This window comes from Camelina sativa, chromosome 5 (genome assembly GCF_000633955.1).
Source record: "Camelina sativa cultivar DH55 chromosome 5, Cs, whole genome shotgun sequence".
Lineage (NCBI taxonomy): Eukaryota > Viridiplantae > Streptophyta > Magnoliopsida > Brassicales > Brassicaceae > Camelina > Camelina sativa.
Genome location: NC_025689.1, coordinates 33,710,791 through 33,728,927, shown reverse-complemented (window position 1 = coordinate 33,728,927; position 18,137 = coordinate 33,710,791). Strand labels below are relative to the sequence as shown.

Genomic DNA, 18,137 nt, shown 5'->3' with positions numbered 1-18,137 from the left:
CTCGCATTCTCTCGGATGCTGGTCAGGAACAAATCGTATTGCTGCTGGATGGCTCTTTGCAGTCATGATGGACAACTCTCTTACTGTGGAAAGCTGTTTGTCATTTAATCACTTTAAGGTGCATGAAAAGCAACTCAAGCGCTCACATTTGGAAGTTAAAAAGGTATATTTTACTGGAAATGATGCATCGAAGAAATAATAAACCGGAATATTTAACTACCTGTAGATCTGCTTTGCTTGAAGGTGTCAATTCACCATATATCTTCACATGGTAGACGTGGATGATAAACGGAAGATAAGATACGAGTATATAATCCTGGTAAACATCCATCACCATTGGTTTGCCAAGCAGCACTTTTCGACAAAGTAAAGAGCTCTGATCAAGGTGATATCTTGGATAGAAAAGCAGTTCATATCTGCAATAATTAGCAAACATACACATGGAATGGAACATCATTCAAAGAAAAAATGGCGAGAAACACCTTTATGTAAAAAAAAGTCCGGAAGAGTCGCAAACACATTTCTATCAAATGGCACTTTCTCTTCTTTGTAAACAATAATAAATATAGCCAGTGAACCATGATTAGAAACTAATAATATAGACCGGGCCTTACGTATCAGAAGCTTCGATGTAGTTACAGATTACGACAATCTTCCCCAGCCATAACAAACCCTTGCAATGAATCTGTTGCTCTTGACTGACATCTCCAAATACCCTCCACTTCTTAAACCTAACGTCATACAAAATCAGGCCATGTAAACCAGCAACCGCCAAGTATTTCCCATCCTCGCTAGCTGCCACGTGTTGAACAGGCCAATTTTGGGTAATATAAGAAACCTGGACCAAGAAAACGTATATCAGAAATTTGTTTCGAAAGTGATACGAATGACTGAGCAAAAGGGGATAACAGATATGTTGATACTCAACTGGAAGTTTTAGATGTAAAAGCTTAAGTTCGTCAGTGTCCTCCGCCTGAACCATGAGTAGTCTATCATCACCATACATTACCTGACGAACATAAGTTTTTCCTGAAACTCCTCTATTTAAGCAACACTTTCCAAAGGAAAATGCAAGAATTCTATCACATGATGCCTCCTCTGTAGCAAATAGTCTATATCCATATTCATCCCACTGGATGGCTGAAGTACCATTCATCAGTGGTTCGTATTTACTGTCTTGTTTTGGGTTAATTTTAGGGGAAGATGTAGAACTCAGTCCAATTTGGCGGACAGTTGACATCAATCTACATCCAGAAACAGACCAAACTGCAAGTCCTCTCAACTTCCACCCAACTGCAAAAGCAGAATTATCAGGCGTCCATGCAATGTTACTGACAGGCCCAGTGTAATCCGCTGAATAACTGCAAGTTCAAAACAGTGTTGTCATCCATGTAACCAAAATACCAAGGGCATGACACAAGGAGTAAAACTGTAAATCCTAAATAGACCAGCATAGTTGTACTGGAATAAACCATTCAGGATTTCTGGATCCTTGCGTAAGTACAAGAACTACCGAAGGCATCTAAACTTCCAGTTACAATATGATGCTATGGTCTTTACACAACACCAGAATAAATACTCCTAGAATAAAGACCCAAACTTTCAACACGAGAATTAAAAAAATAAACCTTCAACACAATATAGAATATACCGCAGCAGCTGTTTCTCATAGTAACAAGTTACGTACCCCCAGTCATGCAAAGAAACTGTTCGTAAGAGAGAGATCGATTGTGACAGATCATATAATTCCACCAACCCTTTTCTTGTACCTACAGCAAGAATTTGTTGCTCTGAAGCCACTGATGCACAAACAACATCACCACCCAACTTCTTCTCAGCTTTAATGCTCTCAGTGTACTTTAAACCTTTCTTATTCACAGAGCATACTACTAGCTGCCCATCAGAATTCAACACAAACAATAATTTCGAACGAGTGCAGAGTTCCAGCTGAACAATAGCCGATTTTGTAGAGAAATCATCAACAGATGCAAGTGTTTCCGAAGCTACTCCAGAAACTAGCCCATTACCAAAAGTGTAGGACAAGAGTCTATCATTGTTGCTATCAGAAGAATGGAACCCAATACTGAAAGCTCCACCAAACTACAAAGACAAACAAAAACTGAGAAATCAGGAATCCTGCACAAAGAACCCAAGAACAAACAAAGCAGGAGAGTCAGATCTACATTATTACCTCTCCTTTCCAGGAAATACTATATAAACATCCATCAGAGAGTCCCAAAAGCATAGTTTTGCTGTCCCTCACAAAATTGCTCCTACACAGAGTGAAAAAAATTGGCCTTACATTTCCAGTCACAAAACATTACTGTGTCAACTCAACTCATACGGTAAAAAGTTGGGCACGGCAGAGACACGTACAGAAAAAAGCACTTACACAGACAAGTCCTTCCCAGCAAATGGGACCTGCTCACTTAGCAAAAGAGATATGGTTGCAAAACACAACTCCGACGGTTGTCTCTCTCCTGGTTTTACTCGTTTATCCGTAAATTTTATTTTATATATATGTAGGAAGAATGATGATGTCTGCAAAACAAACCCAAGAACAAAAAAATGGTGATAAAGACATACAAGAAAAAGGCAACCAGTTATCTTAACAAAACAGGTAAGTGCCAAGTTTCACGCCTATTGATTAAACGATCCAAATGAGATAGGCTTAAGAACGTCTGATAGCATCAAGCTTCTAAAGGTAAATACAATGTGTGTTTTTTTTTTGTCATCCTTACACATAAGAACAATCTAGAGAAGATTCAAGAACTAAACTCTGTATCCCCAAATCAATAAATTCTCAGCTAAATGAGGATTGAGAAGCAGAATGTCTGATATCATCAAGCTTCACGCCTATTGATTAAACGATCCAAATGAGATAAGGCTTATGAATGTCTAATATCATCAAGCTTTCAAAGGTAAAATACAATGTGTGTGTTTTTTGTCATCCTTACACATAAGAACAATCTAGAGAAGATTCAAGAACTAGTTTCTGTATCCCCAAATCAATAAATTCTCAGCTGAAACCAGCTAAGGAAAAAGAGTGAAACTAAGAACTTACAAGAACAGCAATCAATTTAGAGTCAGGACTCCACACAGCATGCAAATTCTCTCCTTCTTCTCGCACCGACTTCTCATCTCTCATATACTTTCCCAACCTCACTCGTTGCTATCCCGGAAAGACACAAAAATCAAACAAAGCTATCAGTTAACGAACTCTTAAATTACGAATGACAGTGACGAAAAATGCAGAGATGATGATTAAGCGGAAGAACCTGAGAAGATCCCCAAAGCTCTAAATGAGACGGAGAAACAACAAGCAATAGCCGACCTGCGAGCTTAAGGTACACGACTCGCTGCGAAGACGGACATGATCCCGCTAAAAGCGGGATCACCTGCGGCCATCCGTAAGCCATATACATCTTTTTGGCTTTCTCTGTGAAACTCAACAATGGATCTGAATCCGAGGAGAAGAAATTACAGATTCTGTTCACATATAGAGATCATAACAACATTTGTTGGCAAAAAGGAGGAAGAAGAAGAAGATGGTGGATCTCGCAGATCCATAAACGGAGCATCAAAATTGGAGTACTGACCAAAATAAATCGCCCGACCGGTTTATAAGAATCGGGTTTTAATTTCACAAATCGAACCGGTTTAAGTCCTTCCCATGAAAACCGGATTCTGTAGAACATAAAAGCCCAAGGGGCCTTTTCACGGTTTCACCAAAATTTAAAACCATACAAACATTGGTAACGGCTTTACTACAATTACAAACCATGTCCGATCATGTTCTAGTCTGTTTTCATCAAATTTTAAGTTAATAGAACTCGTGGAATGTATCAATTGGATTCATGGATGGATGGCCTGAAATAGAGCAAAACAAGATGGTTCAAATCAAGAATTTTATAACTCGTGGAATGTATCAATTGGATTACACGATTTGGTAATAACATACTTTCTAGTTTAATGGTTAATCTTTGAAACATTCTTGAGATGATAATAGTTTTTTTCTAGTAATTAAGTGCGGTTGTTAGGAGAGGAGTTCGGCTCTTTTAGTTTTAGGCTCCATATGATAATGTAAAAGCAACCTTATGAGCATTATTGAGTCAGGACATGAGCGTATGTTACGATAAACCCTAATTTGCATTCGACCACAATTTATATAAATACATAATATTTGAAGTTCAAAAACGATATTTGTACAAACATGATCACACAAACGCAATTCTCCTCCCCACGACCACCCTTGTTGTTCTCTCACTTGGGTGTGAAAGCCTGTTAAAAAACACAATATCTATTAAACGAGGAGTCAAAAGATCATCAAGAAAACCAAAATTGATATTCGGATCACACTTACAGCGAAGATTGTGGCGTGACCAGGATCAGCAAGATGTGCAAAAAGGTTATCAATAGGACCGGTGCCAGTGTAGATGTGTTGGAACCAAGCACCCATCACTGCCAACATAGCCAACCTTCCGTTCTTGATCTCCTTGGTCCTCAACTCCTTGAGTTTAGCCGGGCTACCTGATCCCCAACCCAACGGGTCGAACCATAACCCACCCGGGTAGCCAACGTCTGTTCCGGTCAGTTTGTTGTTTGGGAATACTGGGTCAGTGTTGACGCTACCGGGCTTGATGATATCTGCCCATCTACGTCCTTCAGCCCATCCGATCAAGATTAGCTCAACGACGAAGAGTGTGGTTTTGTCCGTGAAGTACTCTTGCTCTCCCGCCGTGTACCACGAAGGAGTGTTGAGGATTCCGATCTTTGTTAGAAACTCAGGGATGAATATCCCGGCGGCTCCTAGCATAGCCCATCGGCAGTGGACTAGCTCTGCTTGTACGTTCCACTTTAGACTGTCCGGGTCCGATGCTGACAGACATGTGTCCAATTTTGTCAGAAAATTATGAAAATAGTCTTAACTTATTTGTAATATTGGTTTAAAAACAAAAAGATAAACAAACTCACAAAGACCAAGAGGATCAAATCCGAAGTCACCGGGGAGGCTACCGTCAAGCCACTCTGGAGGAGTGCTTCCGGGGAACCAGATCGGTCTCTCTGGATCTGCTGCGACAGCGCGGACCGACGCATCAGGCTTGGACACAGCTGGAACTGTCAACTTCTTCTTAAGCCTCAGTTTCTTCCCACCCAAGAAACTGCACATTTATCATACAATATCATAAATCTAAGGATCATCATATATATGGATCACACTATTATCAGATACAATAATAGCATAACTTTCTATCATATGGATCATCATTGTTGTTATTAGCAAACCACACGTACGCACGTTCTTGGGAATATGGTAGTTATACAAATTAATTACTAGAGATCAATGGATCACTACGCTCACCATGTAAACTAAACTAGTTTACGAGGATCTGAATCACATTCATCTATAGGCTATAGCAGATGATGGTAACTGATAAGAATAAAGACAAAAAGATGAGCTTACCTTGGAGAAGAAATGGCGGCGATGGCAGAAGAAGCACAAAGAGATGCCATTGTTCTCGACGTTTGTTGACCTTCAAGACTCAAAGTGTGTTAGAAAGAAGAAACGAAGGAGTGATGTGTAGTAATCTATAAAAGCCCTCTGATGACAGAATCAGATTCTGCTTATCTGATTATCTATATGGATAACGCAAAGTGTTTCCCCATTGGTCAATTCATCTACACGTGGCAATTTCTTCCCACCACATCTTGGATTCTCTATTTGAACATAAGATTATTTAACTGAGTTTTTTAAAAATAAAATATTAGCTTGTATTTAAAAGTGATTGGGCCGAGCAAGAATACCAAAAGCCCATATTTGCTTTGGGTTTTCTAACTTTAGAAGAAATCAATGGGCCGTCAAGAAAATAGAGATTTGCGGGGACCTCATTTAATTATATGTACCTTCTCTACAAACTAACTAAATGCAATTTGTAGCATCGAAATTTGATAATATCAACACATGCAGTGGTACCAAGCAAAATAATACATGAAGTGGTACCATCATGAGGTGTAGGAGAAGGACAAGACGAGATCTAGACTGTACACTCACAAGCAAAATGATTAAAAATATCTATGAACATCGTTGTTAATCGATCAACTATTATTGTAGCGGATTGAGATTGTACGTTTTTTTTTTCTATCTCAAAACCACCCCTACTTTATTACACAAAACAAAAGTCTGACTTCACATCTATAAAACTTTATGATTAGCGAACACTAGTTGGCCATGTTTAAAAGAGAGTTCAAAGTAGAAATAGAAAACAAAAAGATAAATATAATAAGCTAATTATATCTTTATCATCGCAATATGTTACAATTTTATTATAATAATATAATTGTCGGTAGCTCAATTGGTAAAGAATCTCTGGCAACGTCTAGAGGTCGCCGGTTTGAGAAATGGCGTTTGGGAAGAGACCATAAAATGTTCTGGTCTCTGGCCTGAGTGGATGTACGGGTCTAGATCCGGAACCTCTTAATAATTCAAAAATAAAAAATAAAAATAATATCTAACAACAAGAAAATCCTTAGCAGAGACTGAATACATGAACTCCAATAATTAAATATTTGGTCGTATTTTTTAAGTAGAAAAGCAAAAAAGAGTGTAATAAAAAAATTTGTGTTGTCGTGACTTTCATCATCTAAATTTTATTCAATTACAAATGAAGTCATGATTGAAACTTAGATTCCACCCAAAAACTATCATCTTAACATCTAAGATCAATATTGGATCAAATTGGGTTAATATATTGTAGGGTATAGATACTTATATAGGTTATGAATCAAACAAGAAACAGTCAATCAAGTATATTCGTATCGTTTGCATCATGGGACCAGAGAAAGAGATGGTGCGAGTAATCAAAATTAAACAGTGACCTGACAAAGAGAAGTGTGGGAGAGGTATATAGGAGATGCATGAGATGAAAGGCATAGAAGCAATAGGGCCATGTGACTGTCTCGGCCTCATTATAACATTTCCAAATCAACACACCAATCTCCATACCTATTTCGCTCCTCTTATCGTTTTGGAGAGTGTTTTTTTCTTTCTTTTGGACCCAATGGTTATTGACAACTTTGCATGTCTTTTTTGTCGTATAATATACATACAAACATGTATGTTCGGTGACTAGTTGAGCGTCATGAATTTTCTAATTAAAGTTTGGTTTGAATTTCGTGACGACGTTGAATACAAAAACAGTATAATACTGTACATGTATTTATATACCTGTGTAATCATATATTATGTCTTGTCAAAAAAAAACTTTAAATGATTTTGATTATTACAACTACATATCTACAATTATGAGCTCAAACGTTAATATATACTTTATGAGTTCTTGATATTTTGTGTTTTTATGGAAGCTTGGATAGTTGTATAGACAACAGTAGTGTGTTTCTAAAAAAAAAAAAGTAGACTGCTGTATATAGAAAAATTATTATCTGCGTTTTCTGACGTATACGGTTTCGGGATTCAGCGTGTGAATCCAAGTATAAAACCCATAAATTGACTAAAACATAAACATTATTATCTAGGGTTATTTTTTGTGTCATCGATCGAGTCTCCTACCAGCTATAGAACCAAATCTATTAATACTAAGTTTGAAAATAGCATCGTGTGTAAGTTTTCTACATATTTTAATGATGAATATGTTCATATAAACAATTAGTATTAGATGAGTAGGACAAGTTGATTTTAAAATACGATTAAAAGATAACATAACATATATATGTTCATTGGTAAAACGACATTTCTCCGATCATAGTTGAGCCATGAACCATTGCCGGTTGGTGGAAGGATCATTGCCACCGACGACTTGTCTCCTATATACATCCGGCCCACCACTCAGTTAAACAATGGACTTTTTTTTTCTTTTATATACTACTATATAGTTATAAAAAAACAAATATACATCATTTTCGAAATTGAGGGTGATGAGGGGTATAGATAAGGTTGATTGATTCCTCTTTATTAATCATCTCTATTCCCCTCTCTTTAAAGCCTCCATGACCCACAACACACTCTTCTCTCGTTTCTCTTTGCTTTCTTCATTTTCTTTTTAACTTTTGCTTTTGTAATGTTTTACTCCAAACCTAATAATGCCTTTTTCTTTTTTTCATCGATCTATATATATTCCAGTTTAATCTTATACTGTTCTTAAAACATATTATCATCATTTTCAGAAACTATGAGTAATCCAAACCGTAGTGCTATCATTTGTCAAAAAAAAAATAAAAACTCATTAATTCAGACCATAGTTAGTGGTAGTAGTACTAATATATCTCTAACAAAGACAAAATTAAGCAATGAACTATAAAATAGTAATAGTAATATTATAGCTGATCGATATCATTATTTGATATATGCACCTCAACTAATACCAACATTGAATCACAAAAACTAATGTCTGCACTAGTCAAGTGAAGAAAATAACCTAATAGTAAGCTATTTAGCTTAGCTGCTAAGCCTTAATTAGCAGATGTAATTACGTGTTATATAAAATCTGTAATATATTCTCTTTTTTTTTGTTTTCCTATAAACAGTAACCAGAGGCTACTACGCATCAGAATCAGACCTCTTTTCGGTCGTGCGATTCACGTAACGAAGAAGCCCACAGCGGGTTTGATTGAACTTTACTACTAGATTAGTTAACAATCTTTGATCAAATTACCATTATTTTTTTGTGTTCTGATGAAAAAAATGTCCTAATGTACCGAGAACGTAGCCTATTTTTATACTGGCCTAGTGTAAATTTCACGTGTTAAATAAAAATACAATGAATCCCAAAAAAAAAAAAAAATACTACTATATAAAATGGGAAAAAATAGGACGAATTAAATTAATTTCGCAATCCACATCAACAATCTCCTATCAACCGCACGTACCACGTGTGCTGATCGTCGTGCAACTTGCAGATGCTTTTATTCCAAAGATAACTTATGTATCGGTACCCTGTAGAGACGCACGTAGCCAATTAAAAAAAAAAAAAAAACAACAACAATCCCAACAATGTTTGGTGACAGAACCATTATCTCACAGACCAATCTTATCACCTTTTCTTGCTTTCCCCCATTTGTACTACTCTCTCTTATTAATATCCCAACAACGTTCAGATAACCAAACGTCACAGTCAGTTAACTTTATCAAAAAATCAATCTTACACGACACGACGTCGTTAAGACAGATCTTGTACCAATCTTTCTTCATCTTCTTCCTCTTCCTTTGGTCTCTCTCTCTCTATAAATCAAACTTCTCAGTTTATTAAAAAAACCAACTTTATCAAAAAAAAAAAAAAACCCCCCAGAGCTCACTCACTCTATATCAAAAAAACCCTAGCTTTTCTCCATGGGCTTTCCCGTAGGTTACACAGAAGTTTTCTTACCGAAGCTATTCGTACAAACGCTTTCGATTCTAGGTTTCATAAGAACCGTCGTCTTCTCTATCTTCCGTTTCTTGGGTCTCTCAGATTTTCTCGAGATGGACCAAACCTGGCCCGACTACACATCTTACCCGACCCGAATACCCGAAACCCGTTCGTCACCTTTCTCCGCGCTCCTAATCAGAGAGATCTTACCGGTTATAAAATTCCAAGAGATAAAAAACTCCGGCGAAGAATCACCGGAAAACTGCGCCGTGTGTTTGTACGAGTTCGAAGGAGAGCAAGAGATCAGGTGGCTGAGAAACTGCAGACATGTATTTCACCGGAGCTGTCTTGACCGTTGGATGGATCATGATCAGAAGACGTGTCCGCTTTGTAGGACACCGTTTGTTCCAGATGAGATGCAAGAAGAGTTCAACCAACGGCTTTGGGCTGCTTCTGGTGTTCACAGTGACTTGTGTCCCGTCACCGAATTGTTATAGAAAGCAACAAAGACAGAGAGACCACGCTTTCTCTCTTTTGCCGTCCCTTGTTCTTCTTTTTTCACCACCTTCTTGTACTTTTGATTTTGCTTTACTGACAGTAATTAGATTTGCCACGCTTTTATGTGTGTATACATATGAATGAGAGATGAGCAATTTAACAATTTCGAGTACTTTATTTACTTTTTGATGACTTGAGGAAAACAGACAGTAAAAAAAAAAAAGAATTGAATGCTAAAAATATCTGAAAAAACGAAAATCAAATAGTACCATTTTAAACTGAAAAGTATTAAATTCAGGTCTTATATGGAAGATCTTGATAAAATAAAACCGATCTTTGTTTCGTTTTTAAATCCAAACCAAAGTTATTGCCTTAAATTTCTATTTAGAGTAACTTATGCTATTTTAATTAATTCTGAGAGTTATTAATTTAGTTTTAACCGGGAGTAGTTAAGATCTTGTATTCTTGTCAGTACTTGTCTCTGACCAGTACCAGTGACCACATCTGTAATAAAAATAATTATTGTAATAAAGATTTTAAAATTCAGACTATCACTTTTTTTTTTCTCTCTAGTTTTAACCAAAAGGATCTAAATTCAATGGATCATGGTAATGCGTAAAGGCAGAATCTGGTAACATGCGTTGGTCTGCAGATCGATCAGTCAATTCAAACGTAACATTTTTCTTTCAATAAAAATATATACTAGGTACCAAACATCGAAGAATCTTGAAAAACGAACATTTTTTATTTACTTTTATCCGTTTGTGATTCTAATTATGGCGTTCTTGGCTTAAACTGATCCGTACTGAAAATCCAAGAATTGTTGTATGTTTTTATGTAGCATTTTACTAAACATGAGATTGTAATTTGGTATGGAGAGATGACATGCTTTCAATGTAGAGAAAGATAATTGAAGTGGGTAGGTTAAAAAATGGGGCTAGTGGCATTTACTATTTGGGTAATGATTGAGTAGATGACCAATACAAATCACCAGCATCTATAATCATCTCCTGCTCTAGATTTTATGTACTAGAGAATCTATTTTTTTTAATAATAGACTATAGGGCAATCAGTAACAATAAAACAATAGATTGTTGTAGACTAGTAGTCCACATTCACACGTATACAAAACACCAATAGTATAAAATATGTTTTGTATACGCGTGTGTAATGGCGCAATGTTCTTGGAGTATCTATCTGAAAGGTATCCAAAACACCAAAAATAAAATATGTTAAAGCAATGTTCTCGGAGGTTCTTGTGCTGCTAACTATACAAAAACACTTGTGCTCCAAGAACATTGTTTGCAATATACAGTTAGAAACAGAGAGCTATGTAGTGGTTGGCTCCACCTCAAAGTCACATCATGAAATGCAAAACTGGTTGACATCTAAATCGCAACACCGCACAAGTTAACAACCATCTTTACTTGAAAGATTCAATTTTTTCAGCAATCTCAATCATCAGCCCCTCTGCCTCTCGTTGTTTTTCAGCAAAAGCAAGACACTTATTTGAAGCATACTCAAGGTTCTCCGAAGCATAAGCCAATCCACACTTCCTTTGGACTTGAGCACTACAAGAAAACATGATTTTTTCGACTACATTTGGCGACTATATATGTAGTCACCAAATTGTGCGACTAATTAGCGACTATTATGTGACTCTTTTACGACAACAAAAAAAATAGTCGTACAATAGTCGCTCTTTTGCGACCAGATACAGTAATCACATATTAGTCACCAAATTAGCGACTAATTTATGACTATTTTACATACACAAAACTTTAGTCACAACATAGTCGTAAAATAGTCGCTAATTTGGCGACTAATATGACTAACTATGCGAGTTTGGTACCATAGTATGAAATACTATGGTACCATCAAACGAAGATTTAATGCGAAAAACATTAGTCGGATATTAGTCAATATTTGGTACCATCAAACGAAGATTTAATGCGGAAAACATTAGTCGCAAAATAGTCGAATATCAGTCGCTATTTAGTACCACAAAAATAAGATGTGATACTATTTTTCAAAAAATAATTAACCCCATAAACTCCAAATCTTGAACTTTAAACTCTTTTAATCTTATAAATTAATTTATAAACCAGAAGATAAATATAATATAATATATATACATATCTACATAAAACAGAGAAGAGGCATAGGGGACAGATATACAAGAGGCCACCAAATTTGTTGAATTTGTAAATACATACATTTTTTTTTTCAATTATGTTTTTGTTGTTGTTAAAAGTCTTCTTCTTCACTAAAAATTGGCAACAAGTAATTATGTCATCTATATTTAATCCAGTTCTCCATTTATTTTTGGCTTAATAAACTTTCAAATATGAAGTTTGATTTTCTAGTCTATTAATTTAAAAATATTTATATAATCATAATTAAATAAACTTTTGATCATCTCAAACTTTTGTGAATAAACAATATTTTATAGTTCTTAAAATAATTTTACAGTCCAATGCATAAATTTACCACCAGGTGTACTACTAATACTTTATTACTTTATAAAGCTTAAATCCCCCTATGTGAAAATTATAACGTAAAGTTATCGCAAATCACCAAAATTTACCCCAAAAAATAAAAAATAAGAAAAAGCTTCTCATTGGCTGATCCTAAATGACAAGGATTTGCCTTTTGGTTTACTATCTACCGTTGATAGTGTCAATCCAACGGACAGAAATCCTCTCATCCTTTTCCTTCTCAATTTTCCCCCTTCTCCTCATTGTCACTTTCTTTTCTTTCCTCGCCTTCTTCTCTTCGTCAAGTTGAAGTGAAATCGAAAAACCAGAAGATTAACCAGGAGTTATGCAAGTAATGGAAGAGTTCTAGAAGGTTAGTTACATGAATTTAAACATGGAGATATATCTAGGGAAATCTGATAATTATATGGGTTTTGTTGCAGATCTGAAATATTAGTGTTAACGACGAGGACTAATATCGACAAGACCATCACCACTACTCAGCGGAGAGACACCGTCGTGAAAGTCACCACTTCTCCGTTTTCTTCTTCACCAAAAGACCAAGCCCAAGCTATATGAAGATAGTAACAACAGAGAAGAACCATAGACGGACATCTCACGACTCCGACCATGAAGTCTGGCTGTCGGCGTGGCCAGATCGGAGAACACGATGGGGGTGTTTTAATAGAGGCGGCTAAACCTAATTTTGTTTCGAGAGTGAAAAGAGATTTTTATTATGTTTAAAGAGATTTTTGGTATTTTGTTTTTTGTAATGAATTTAAGAAATAAAAATAAAATAATTTTAATAATTTTCTTGATTTATATAATAAAATAAATTTGATTTTTTTTTCTAGGTTAGTCGCTAAAAAGTCCCTAATATACATCTACTTTTATTCATGATTATTAATCGTATATTAGTCATTAATTAGTCGATAAATTTAGCGACTATTCTACGACTATTTTACAACTATGAATATTAGTCGTAATGTAGTCGCTATTTGGCGACTAATTTTATGACTATTAATTCTAGCGACTCTCGATTAATGACTACTGGTTTTAGTCGCTATTTAGTCGTAACACACCGTTTAGTGACTAAATAGTGACTAATAGTGCAGTCGCTATTTGGCTGTTTTCTTATAGTGGAGGTCTACAATTATATTGATTCTTCCCATGTTTGCAAGTCTCTCCTTCTTTTCTTTCTATTTTTGGCAGCTCCAAAGTTCAAAGGCGACCTACCCCTTGTATACATTTACATATCAAGACTCTAACATATACATGTATTACTAGTACGTACGGTCTTATAAATTGTATATTAACCAACTAGTCCTTGTTTTAAAGTATCACATGCCATTGTATCTATCTATCTATATTATTTGATCTTGCCACAAAATGTCATAACTGTTTTTAAATATATATATATATATATATGAATATATATGAAACAATACCATATTTATATATATGAACCAGTACCATATTTACATGCCATTGTATCTATCTATCTATCTATGTTATTCTAGTTTGATAAGAGTTTTTGTTCAAAATATGTACTTTAGACCAACTCTAATGGTTTAATCTATTTTTTTTTTATCTAAAATAGAGCAAAGATTTGTTCCAATAGTTGACTATATTTCTTATTTTTAAAAAAATTAATTCAGTAATGATTTATTAAATAATTTATTTCAACTTCTACTGTAATCCTCTAATTTTAAAATTTACAAATTCAACCCACTTCGTTTATTTTAAATAAATATCTAATAAAATTATGATATTATTAAAAATAAAATTTCATTACAAAACTTAAAATAGAAGATACATTGATTAATACATATTTATTAAACACCATCATTAGTATACTTTTTCTACAAATAATCAAACTACTATTCAACAGAGATTACAAAAGTGGAAAAACCCCACAAAACCAACATACATCACTAGTACAAGGAAAAAATTAGCACAATTAGTAATATACGGAGATTTACAAGGATTTTTATTTACATATCAAAATATTGTTTCAAATTTCCAAATAAAGAGGAATTTTCAAATTATTTCTTATTTAACGACAAAACCGGTCGAAGACCAGCTGGTTAATTAACGAAAGTAATGAACAGAGATGATGTTGAATCCCCCTCATCCACATGTCACTCGGGTACGCGATTGCATCTACCATGACCGCTTTGCTACATTTGGATAGCTAAGAAACTTTTTTTTCAAATATTTTAGATACATAAATCAAAGTACAATAATGTATTATTTTTTTAGTAGAGTGTTGTACAATAAGCAACACCGGAGTCAACACCCATTTAATATTTGTTGAAACTAAGAGTATCTCCAACAATCTCTTCATTTTAAAGGAACACACCTTCAAAATAAAGGTTTGAGAGTCACTTGCTCCAGTGACACCTTCAAATTCTTTTTTTTTTTTTTTTTTCAACCAAACATTAAAATAAATTAAAAAGAAACTCCAAGGTTGGTTGCCCAAGCTGGAGCGAACGAGTTTACAAATGCGACTTCAGAAACCAAATTCCTTTTTTTATAATTTTTTATTTTACATTATAGTCCACAATATTACTAATTATTAGGTATAATGATAAAACTTTCATATATAAATATAAAACATACAATTAAAAAATTAATCAAATAATAATAATAAATACAAACCTTATGTGATAATACAAAATAATATATAATTATTAAAAATTATAAAATAAAATTACTCAATATAATTAATTATTTTTTTAATGCTCCCATATATGATTAATTAGTCTGTTTTAAAAAATTTATGATTAATTTTATTGTTGTATAAAGTTTGTGTCTAAATGGTATATCTTTCATATATCAATAATTACAAATTTAATTAATTTATTTGAATTTATATAGATATATTTCAAACAATTGAATTTAATAGAATTATTTGTAAGATTTATAAGTGATAAGGACTAATGAAATATATGAAAGATTTTGAGGGTCTCAATAATGCACCCTCAAATTTAAAGGTTCACTACTCAACTTTTTAAAATTTGAGGGTTTAAGGGGTTGTTAGAATTTAAAACCATTACTATTTGAGGGTGCTCTAATGGTACTATCCGGTAATCTTACGAACTTTGAGGGGTTGTTTTAATATCACTAATTTAATATTTTGTAAACTTTTAACCATTATTGCAAAGTATAACTCACTAATTAAATAAATATTGTGTATTCTTTCTTCTCTTGAAGTAGGAGCGCATAAACTTGCTTGTGTAATATCTTTATTATAGCAATCTTTTTGATGGAATTGCATATTTTCTTTCGTAGTTTACTGTTTTTCTTCTCAATTAGAACGATAGGATAAATCAAACCACCTATTTTAACTTTTTAATAGACATGCGAAAAGTGAAACTTCACTCTTTTGACTCTAGCTTAAAACATGCTTCAATGTGTATGCATATATAGCGTCTCAGGCATCACCATCCTTCACTTCACTGAACTGCAAAAAACCCAAAGTAAAGAAAAGTTAGATGAATGAAGATTTCATGTCTCTGATAACAATCAAGACTCAAGACTGAGTGAAAAAGGAGGTTACTTGTATATGAAGGCAGCGATTCCCAAGAGTATGCATAAGAGGATGATGTCTATGCAGAAGTTGCGGCTCGATCTCAACTATGGTTGAATAGAAATTAACAATGAGCGTAATTATATTAGAATGAGGTTGTGACCTTAGAGGAATGTGTGTGTTTGTATCACCTTTGTTACAGTATCCTTGAGCCTCACATTGGTGCTTTTCAAGTCAATAGCTGCCTTGTCAGTCTAAATGGCATTACACCAGATCAATAAAGAGGTAAGCATGATCTCGCTAAAGAAAAACTCTAGATGAAGGAGGACAAGTGTTAGTTAATTAACCTTTGTATCTATTTCATCCATGAGTGGTTCTTGTCTATCAAGTTCCTGTAATGTTTGGAAACAGTAAGAGAATCACTACGACATGTTCAATAAATTAAAGGGAACCAGAACATCAACTGCACACAACAAGATATCGTTATATAGGTGAACCTCATTGATGTCCTGAGCCATATTCTTGAGAGTATCCAATCCTTCAGCTAGATAATCCAATCCTTGATCCTGCTTCCACATTAGTTAGACTCTTGCTTTGACCAAATGATAAAAGAGTCAAAACACAACACTTGCCTGTTTTATTCTTCTCATCTCAAATTCTTGTTTGAACTGATCAGACTCTTCGGTTGGCTCGAAATATTCAGTACTAATTCTATAATCTGATTGATACAAGTGACCAAGTCTTCATTAGTCAACATACTAATCTTATAACGCAGAGGTCACTAATAACGTAGAGAAAACAAGATATAAATACCCGAGACATTAGTATCGAATCTGATGTTCGAATATGATGTTGAACCTGGCCAACCACCTACAACAGGAGCAGAGGTATCTGGTATGGCCTCAATCTTATCTCTCAATGACAAAACCAAATCATTTCTAACATCAAGCTCTTCCTTTGAAATCCCTTTGACCTAAAATAAGTTATCAGATGTAATAAAACCTCTCACCATTGCAAGACTCAAGTCATCAGATTTTGAGATTAGGTCACTGAACAAAACAAAAGAGAAGACCTTTTTGAGAGCAAGCCTCTGAAGTTTTGGAACTCCTTCAAGCAATCGAGCTTTCGTTCTTCGTATCTCCGCGTTCATCGCTACAGCTTTGGCTTTATTCGTCTCAGACGACAAATCCTCTGTTTTCTATTACGTTTTCTCACACAATTTTAACGTTACAAAACCAAAAACACAAAAACAGAAACGCAACGCGGTCGAGTGAGTAATCTAAACGAACCTGAAGAACAGTTTCGAGTGCAGATTCGAAGGTGGAGTAAAGGCGAGAGAAAGCATCGTCACCGGAGACATTAGCTTCTCTTTGTTTATCGATGTCATACTTGTCATACTTCTTACATATGGAATCAACCCTAGTGATCAAATCAACCACGCCCATCTTCGCCGGAGATTTTTTATTGTTGTTGGTTAAGGTTTCTTCTGAAAGTTGTTGTTTTGCAAAATATGTGATCAGAGCAGTTACAACATGGATACGTGGTGGCTTCTACAAAATCAAAAATGGTATGCAAGATTGTTTTCTGGCCGTTGGATCTGTTGCCACGAGGCTGTATATTATGATTCGCTTCTATAAACTTGAAGATATATTTTCTTTAATTATTTATTAACTACTTCTATTTGTCAAATACTCTCAGTCGTTGTTAGTATTTATGACAGGTTTATTTGGTGATAGTCAATGCTTATAAGTTATAAAACGTATTATTTGATTTCATTACCAACATAAGTATTGTGTATATTCTTTTCTCTTTTGTATAATAAGGAGTACTTAACTACTTATAATTATAAGGCGTTTTATTTTTTTTTTTCTTTCATGGAGTTTAAAAGCTTTTCCAAAATATTGAATGCTAAATATATACAAATCATTTGAGTTATTATTGATTGTTAGAGATTCTATAAGTTATGTTCTTTAGAATTCAGTTTCTCATTTTTATATTTATAAAAAAAGCGCTTAAAATTTTGGAATCCATGATATTTTTAAAATTATAAAATCATATATCTTTTTAGTTAGGTTATGTATTTAGTTTGAAAATATGTTTAAGCTTTTTATTTTAAAAATCCATGATATTTTAGTTGTTATTAATTCTTCTTATTTCATATTTTTTATTTTTCATTTGTATTAATAGAGTATTATCTAATGTATTAGATGTTTGAAAGTAAAATTAAAAAACCACAAGAAAATGGAAAACTTCTTTTAATTTTTTTTA

General features: G+C 34.3%; 4 protein-coding genes across 4 annotated transcripts in view; 1 reads left to right on the top strand and 3 right to left on the bottom strand.

The window, feature by feature from the left end:
• LOC104789823 (RAB6A-GEF complex partner protein 1-like) overlaps positions 1 to 3,594 on the bottom strand; it is a 7,060-nt gene extending 3,466 nt beyond the window's left edge. Inside the window, exons 1-9 of the mRNA XM_010515465.2 lie at positions 3,279 to 3,594; positions 3,065 to 3,172; positions 2,393 to 2,541; positions 2,192 to 2,273; positions 1,688 to 2,100; positions 929 to 1,361; positions 615 to 838; positions 221 to 416; positions 6 to 93 (exon numbers count right to left, since the gene is read on the bottom strand). Coding sequence (XP_010513767.1) covers positions 6 to 93; positions 221 to 416; positions 615 to 838; positions 929 to 1,361; positions 1,688 to 2,100; positions 2,192 to 2,273; positions 2,393 to 2,541; positions 3,065 to 3,172; positions 3,279 to 3,425 — 1,840 coding nt within the window. The 5' untranslated portion in view covers positions 3,426 to 3,594. The remainder of the gene's footprint in view (positions 1 to 5; positions 94 to 220; positions 417 to 614; positions 839 to 928; positions 1,362 to 1,687; positions 2,101 to 2,191; positions 2,274 to 2,392; positions 2,542 to 3,064; positions 3,173 to 3,278) is intronic.
• On the bottom strand, positions 4,080 to 5,602 carry LOC104788439 (photosystem I chlorophyll a/b-binding protein 2, chloroplastic). Its single transcript, XM_010514193.1, has 4 exons — positions 5,465 to 5,602; positions 4,975 to 5,162; positions 4,364 to 4,878; positions 4,080 to 4,281 (listed from the first exon to the last, which is right to left on the bottom strand). The coding sequence occupies exons 1-4, from the start codon at positions 5,512 to 5,514 to the stop codon at positions 4,264 to 4,266; spliced, it is 771 nt and encodes a 256-aa protein (XP_010512495.1). The 5' UTR covers positions 5,515 to 5,602; the 3' UTR covers positions 4,080 to 4,263.
• On the top strand, positions 9,246 to 10,041 carry LOC104788438 (E3 ubiquitin-protein ligase RHA1B-like). Its single transcript, XM_010514192.1, has one exon. The coding sequence runs from the start codon at positions 9,344 to 9,346 to the stop codon at positions 9,857 to 9,859; it is 516 nt and encodes a 171-aa protein (XP_010512494.1). The 5' UTR covers positions 9,246 to 9,343; the 3' UTR covers positions 9,860 to 10,041.
• Positions 15,896 to 17,409, bottom strand: LOC104788437 (syntaxin-73-like). The gene is made up of 8 exons (XM_019245490.1): positions 17,159 to 17,409; positions 16,942 to 17,067; positions 16,683 to 16,842; positions 16,502 to 16,587; positions 16,367 to 16,435; positions 16,217 to 16,261; positions 16,061 to 16,123; positions 15,896 to 15,976 (listed from the first exon to the last, which is right to left on the bottom strand). The coding sequence occupies exons 1-8, from the start codon at positions 17,312 to 17,314 to the stop codon at positions 15,896 to 15,898; spliced, it is 786 nt and encodes a 261-aa protein (XP_019101035.1). The 5' UTR covers positions 17,315 to 17,409.